The sequence below is a fragment of the Cornus florida genome, unplaced genomic scaffold, assembly GCF_030987335.1.
Source record: "Cornus florida cultivar Cherokee Brave unplaced genomic scaffold, ASM3098733v1 CherokeeBrave_3.0.0_Hap2_Chr02, whole genome shotgun sequence".
NCBI lineage: Eukaryota > Viridiplantae > Streptophyta > Magnoliopsida > Cornales > Cornaceae > Cornus > Cornus florida.
The window spans coordinates 62,277,642-62,284,907 of NW_026775572.1; the positions used below are offsets into that span (position 1 = coordinate 62,277,642).

The 7,266-nt window shown below is 37.0% G+C and overlaps 1 protein-coding gene across 1 annotated transcript; it reads left to right on the forward strand.

The window, feature by feature from the left end:
- The first annotated feature begins 319 nt into the window (after positions 1-319).
- Positions 320-3,331, forward strand: LOC132295135 (loganic acid O-methyltransferase-like). Its single transcript, XM_059793257.1, has 3 exons — positions 320-565; positions 1,373-2,722; positions 2,800-3,331. Exons 2-3 carry the CDS (start codon positions 2,090-2,092, stop codon positions 3,136-3,138), a joined length of 972 nt encoding a protein of 323 aa, XP_059649240.1. The 5' UTR covers positions 320-565; positions 1,373-2,089; the 3' UTR covers positions 3,139-3,331.
- The last annotated feature ends 3,935 nt before the right edge of the window (positions 3,332-7,266 follow it).

The window sequence follows — 7,266 nt, forward strand, 5'->3', positions numbered from 1 at the left end:
GACCGAATGTTGTGACAGAATGTTGTGGAACCAAATGGCTATCAAATTATAATTATATTTTTTATTCAGTATCTTAGTTTGGCTTGAATTTTGAGAACTCAAGAATGTGGTGGTTCAATACAAGTAAAATGTCTGTGGGGCTCTAGAAAGTCGTAATGAAACGACAGATTTGTTAAAAAAATCACGTGATACAAAATTAAGAAAACATTTTCATTTCTTAAATTTGGTCATACATAGTGACAAAAATGGTACTACAATCGCAATGTTACACGGCACATGGAGCTGTCAGTGGAGACTACAAATTCCTGCCTCTCAATTGTATATCCTTTGATAACCTCGTATGAAGTCACGAGGAGCCGCCAATGGAGACTAGAAGTTCCTGCCCCCCCAATTGTATGAGAGACGACTGACTGTATACAAAGCGAAAAGTGTCTGAAACGCTAACATAGCAAAGAGCTCTGAAGTCTCACACAATTAATTTGGCAGAGAGGGAAATATGAAAGAATCATATCCGATGAATAGCGGAGATGGCACTTACAGCTACACCAAGAACTCCACCCATCAGGTAAGTAGATTACACGCTTCATATATATATATATATATATATGTATCTATATCAGCAACTGGGTATTTGGATGTCTTATTGACCCCAATAAAAATAATTCTTTCAGTTACTTGTAAGGGAAAACATCTATATTTTCACTTAAAGGTATTCAAATTCTAGAAACAGAAAAAGGAATCTGATATTTGTCTTCACACAGTTTGTCCCCAGAGAAAGTCAGAGCCTTGGTGTAAGGTTACTCCATTATGTTCTGTAAGTCATGTGTTTGAAATAAGGAATTTCTGCAATGAGGAGAGACTCGTGCATTGAATTTACCTTTTTTACAGTTTGCTCCCATAATTGAAAATTTTAAAACAGATAATGCTAGACCCAATAAATTGGTGGCTGAAGTATAAATCTTGAATTTTAGGTTCTTTTTTTCTTTTGGAATTTGCTTAATTTTGTAGTCCATTGTGAGTCTGCAATATTATATGATCGAGTCTCATTTTGACCTAAATAAATGTTGTCAAACAGATATTCAATATTATATGAGTCTCATTTTGAGCTAAATATATGTTGTCAATATTTGGATGTGCTTATAATAATAGTTGTTTTATGGATGCCGCTCTCGAATTTTGAATAGCAGATTTCAATAACTATACCATATTGGATAATCTTTAGGATATAGCGATACCATTTGGTACAACAGATTTCAGGACTATAATTAATTGGATTTGTTAATGATTATCAAAGGAACAACACCGAATCTGATAGCAATGGCAATGATAATTATAGCACCAAGAGCAATAACATCTTTTGCCGGTTTTACAGAGAGAAGTTTATGATGTTGCTAAAGAAATGATCAATGAAGCAATTGCAAAGAAGCTTGACATGAAAAGCCTCATTTCTTATTCAAGCACGTTACTCATAGCAATGGCAATGATAATTATAAATCTTGAATTTTAGGTTTTTTTTTTTCCTTTTAGAATTTACTTAATTTTGTAGTCCATTTTGAGTCTGCAATATTGTATGAGTCTCATTTTGAGCTAAATATATGTTGTCACAATGGTGGCCTTTATCTGTTATATATATATTTTAACTGATGTGTTTATAATACTACAGTTGTTTTATGGATGCTGCTCTCCAATTTTGAATTGCAGATTTCAATAACTATACCATATGTTAATTTCTTAGTTCACTTGTATAATCTTTTGGATATAGTGATACCATTTGGTATCACAGATTTCAGGACTATAACTAATTGGATTTGTTAATGATTATCAAAGCAACAACACCGAATCTGATTGCCATGGCAATGATAATTTTAGCACAAAGAGCAATAACATCTTTTGCCGGCTTTACAGAGTGAATTTTATGATGTTACTAAAGAAATGATCAATGAAGCAATTGCAAAGAAGCTTGACATGAAAATCCTCATTTCTTATTCAAGCACGTTGCGCATAGCAATGGCAATGATAATTATAGCACCAAGAGCAATAACATCTTTTGCCGGTTTTACAGAGAGAAGTTTATGATGTTGCTAAAGAAATGATCAATGAAGCAATTGCAAAGAAGCTTGACATGAAAAGCCTCATTTCTTATTCAAGCACGTTGCGCATAGCAGATTTGGGATGTTCAGTTGGGGCAAATACCTTCATTGCCATGCAAAATGTACTTCAAGCCATAGAAAAAAAGTATCTTTCCCAAGGCCTTGCCTCTAAAGTGCCCGAATTCCAAGTGTTCTTCAACGATCATGCTACCAATGATTTCAATACACTTTTCACATCCCTCCCTCAGGATAGGCAATACTTTGCTGCTGGAGTGCCAGGTTCATTCTATGGCCGCTTATTCCCAGAGTCCTCTCTCCATTTTGTGTATTCCTCCACTGCACTCCAATGGCTCTCTCAGTTGCCTGATGCGTTGCTTGACAAAAAATCACAAGCATGGAACAATGGAAGAATTTACTACACAAGTGCCTCGGAGGAAGTAGCAAATGCTTATGCAGCTCAGTTTAGAAAGGACATGAAGATGTTTCTGAATGCCAGAGCTAAAGAGATTGTGGCTGGAGGTATGATGGTAGTGCTCATGCCCGGTTGTCCGGATGATATCCATTATTCTCAGCGCTCAGCAGGTCTGATGTTTGATTTCCTTGGGTCTACTCTCATGGATATGGTGAATGAGGTAAGTCAATAATGATTAGCTTTTCAAATTGAAGTCCGAAAAATTTATATTGCACTTATTGCAAACCTTTATTATAGGGATTAGTGAGTGAAGCTCAAGTGGATTCATTTAACTTGCCCGTGTATTGTCCCTCCCCCAAGGAGATAGCACGTCTTGTAGAAGAAAACGGGTGTTTCAGGATTGAGAGAATGGAGTTGATGGATCCCAGGTCAAACATGAATTCCCCATATGATGTGCATAAATTCATAATGCACGTAAGAGCTTTCCTGGAAGGAGTTTTCACCAAACATTTTGGAAGTGAGATTGTTAATGAAATGTTTGAAAGGATTTTTCAAAAAAGTTCAGAGTTTTCCTGCGTGTTGGACGAAGGCGACAAGCAAAAAAATATAGTATTTTTTATTTTGAAACATAAATGATACGAGTTGGAGATGGTCTTCATCTTGGCCTCAGTACAAGGGTAATTTGCATGTCTTTTCTCTCTCCCTCTCTTGTTTTTGTTGTTGTATTGTACTGGGATAAATAATCCATTATTGGCTCAATAAAATGGGTTTAAACTCAAGTGTGGGATGTATTTCTTGTTGGAATCAATAGATTAAAACATTGAGTATCTAGGCTTAGAGGCGCGTAATCGCTTCTTGAAGATAGTTGAAGCCTCTCCCACGTGCAACGGAAAACAAATGGCAGCACTATCTCCGAAATTCAACTAAGCCCAGATATCAAATCTATGCGTTCATGAATGTTGCATTTCTTCTTCATGAACCTGTGTATTTATCTCCGTCCGATCAACTGAAAATATAAAATTCACACACTCAAACTCAATAATTTGAAAATACTTTTTCAAATCTCTTTTTCTTTCTTACTTGTATTGAGAGTGTGTATTTTGTAGGATTCGTAAACATACTATTTATATTAGTAGAAATGGGAATGTAATTAACTTGGTATTGATGAACATATATTCATTATGTTCATAAATAACATATTAAATAAAGTAGATTAAATGTATCAGGTGAAGAACTTTTAAGTTTAGCGTTTGTAAAATACTTAAAGTCTTCATAAATATAGATTAATAAAATCAATTTGAAACATAACTCCAACAATTCCCCACTTGTTTCAAATTTCTTTTGTTGATCGGTACCTTCATGTGCATCAATAATGGTGTCTTTTGGACTTGAACCATTACCTAGTGTAAGTACCCTTGATTTCATCTAGGAACTTGGTGAACGATGTCTTGAACCAAGAACCACGTTGATGGATAAGAAATACTACACACACACATCTATTCGGAGATAAAGTACTAAAGCTTGACACGTTTTGGCCATGTGTCCAGAATCCATACTTTTGAGTGTCGTTAAGGATCAAGCCTGTCTAGATCTTATAGAAGCGGCCCTACTTCCACACTCAGATCGGTGTGTCCATCAAGAGTGACCTTGCACAGTCCAACCGAATACTAGTTATGGACTCATTAAGAGAATTTAATCTCATTATCCTCATTGCAAGATAAATCGGTGAATCTATCAAGAGTGATTGTGTACACCCCAATCGAAAATCCGATCTATAGAATTCATTAAGAGATACAAATCTTAGCCTTCTCAAAGGTTAGTCAATGAATTTATCAAAAGTGATCTTATACACTCAAATCGAAAATCGATCTATAGATTCATTAAGAGATCTAAATCTCAACCTCCTCAGTTACAGGATTGAGCACTCAAATCACATCATAGGGAAAGGAACATTGATGTGCTCACACAAGTTGTTATGTTACTTGTTTTTCCCATTGAACACATGAGAAATATCACTGGGTTGGGTTCCCATAACATCACAACATCGATTACAGGCTCTTTCCAATCCATTTAGATGTCTTGAACACAAGGTCCCTTCACATGTCTTTTGACAGTGGATATGCCAAATGAGATATGGCCTTAGACATTAAGTCCTTTCACATGTCTTTCGACAGTGGATATTGTAACGACCCTAAACTGATACCATTTAAAAAAAAATTTTGGCATGACCTCCCCTAAAAAATGGGCCTACCACAACCTGTTTAAATGCATTTTTAACATGTCCCAGCACAATAAATATATAATACATTCCAACATCCGTTTCATCCATTCACCATGCCTTAACTTAGTTCATTTCATAGTGATACAACCACATACTATATCATCCGAATATCATAATTACAGTCCCAAAATACAAGATTAATATCAAATGTCCATATTTTACAACATTTAGACAGCTCATACAAAAGTACCAGCCCATAGGTATAATTATAATAACAAGAGTTCACAAACCTCTATACCGAATATAATAGACTAAGCTTTTACAAAAAAAAAAAAAAAATATGGGACTGAATACAAAAATAGCAAAAAAGTCTTCTAATCCAAATTAGGCCTGTGGTGGAAAGTCATCTGCTACTTCTTTCCCGTTTCCTGAAAAAAATTATTAAATAATAGGGTGAGCATAAAGCTCAGTAGGTAGCACTTAAGACACGCATCTTGTGTCCTTGTGAATCCATACAAAGAATAGATCAATGGGAATAGGGATCATACAATGTTGGGATAATACAACATTTCAACTTAACTAAAGTGCAAACAATACAATGCCATGAAATGCAAATGCATGCCCATGTCGCTCTCCATTTCCACATTTCAAACCATCACTTTCAAACTGTTAATACAACCCGCCCTTTGGTGACCCCGCAGCGGCACGAGAGGAGGATTGGCTACTGTCCTTAGACCTTTGGTAACCCCGTAGCGTCATCGAGGGGCCCAGATAGCTCAACCATGCTAGGGCGACTCCCTAGTCCCTTCTAAGCTATATTAACACTCCGGCCCTTTGGTACTCCCGCGGCGACCGGATTTTCATAAAACCATTTCGTAAAAACTCTTTTCCCAAAATTTCCCTTTTTGTTCTAAAACAATTTCTCCCATTTCATGCCCAATGTAAGTGCATAAGTGCATCAGTACCATGAATATACTTATCATTCCACAACCAACTCAATTTAAGTAAACAAGGCATAATTTCACAAGAATTTCTCAAAGAATTTCAACATGCTCTTATATAACAATACATCTAGCCTAATGAACATATATAAATCATCACATAGGTAAGTTTTCCACATAAAACATTTAATACAAGCTCTTACATAACCACATACACATGTTCTAACTACTTCTAAACTACAACTAGCACAAATAAGCATGTCCTGCAACAATTTAGAAGATGTAATTCACATAGGAGTAAGAAAATTGTGGATTAAAAGTCCCTACCTCAAGATTGTATAAAACCCTTGAAATGGGTCTCTAATTTCGAACTCCATAGGAAGCACCAAATCTGAAATTGCTTACACTAGCGTGTAGAGCTCGTCATGGGCTTTGTTTTGCCTTAAACGGCTCTCAAATCTACCAAGGAATGATGGAGAAATCAAGCCTTAAATTTGATGTGGAAAAGAAAAAGAAAAAAAAACCAGTGTGCGAGAGAAAGAGCCAAACGTGAGAGAATACAAAAATGAAATCAGCCCAATGCCACTAATCTAAATAGCTTGTGGGTCCCACCTACTTTCCTTTTTATTTTCCTTTTTCTTTTCGTTTTAAACTGCACCACACACACACAAATATATACACATATGCATACACACACACACATATATATATATATTAGACACAGACATTACATTCTCCCCAACTTTAAAAAAGATTTCGTTCCCGAAATCAAGACATACCTAGAGAAGAAAACTACTCTGGATACTTGGAGCGAACCTCCTGTTCGAGCTCCCAAGTAGCTTCCTCGACTCCGTGGTGTCTCCAAAGGACTTTCACCATTGGTATCGTTTTGTTCCTCAACACCTTCTGTTGTGTGTCAAGAATCTGAACTGGTCCTTTCTCGTAGGAAGCATCCTCATCAATGTCTACATCAACCCAACTCAAAATGTGAGATGGATCCGGCTCGTACTTCCGTAACATCGATACATGAAAGACATTGTGAACCTTGTCCAACTGTGGTGGCAAAGCAAGTCTGTAGGCAACCTCTCCTACATGGTCCAAAATCTCAAACGGTCCAATGAATCGTGGCGACAACTTGCCACTTTTCCTGAATCTTATCAATCCTTTCCATGAAAAAACCCGTAGAAAAACATGGTCTCCCACCTCAAAGGATAACGGCCGTCTCCGCTTATCCACATAACTCTTCTGTCGGCCCTGAGCTGTAAGTAACCTCTGTCTTATCAACTTAATCTTCTCAGTAGTCTCAAGTACAATATCGGGTCCTAAGGCGGCTGTCTCACCTACCTCAGTCCAACAAATAGGAGACCTACAAGGTCTACCATACAACGCCTCAAATGGAGCCATCTGAATACTCGCCTGATAACTGTTGTTGTAAGCAAACTCAATAAGTGGAAGGTGATCCTCCCAACTACCACCCAAATCAAGCACACATGCCCGAAACATATCCTCCAAAATCTGGATAGTACGCTCAGACTGACCGTCAGTCTGTGGATTGAATGCCGTGCTCAGATGCAACGCTAAGCCAAACGCTGCTTGAAGTCT

Coding starts and splice junctions, on each gene's coding strand:
- LOC132295135 (XM_059793257.1), top strand. CDS start 2,090: ATGATCAATGAAGCAATTGCAAAGAAGCTTGACATGAAAAGCCTCATT. Junction 2,723..2,799: donor TCATGGATATGGTGAATGAG/GTAAGTCAATAA, acceptor CCTTTATTATAG/GGATTAGTGAGTGAAGCTCA.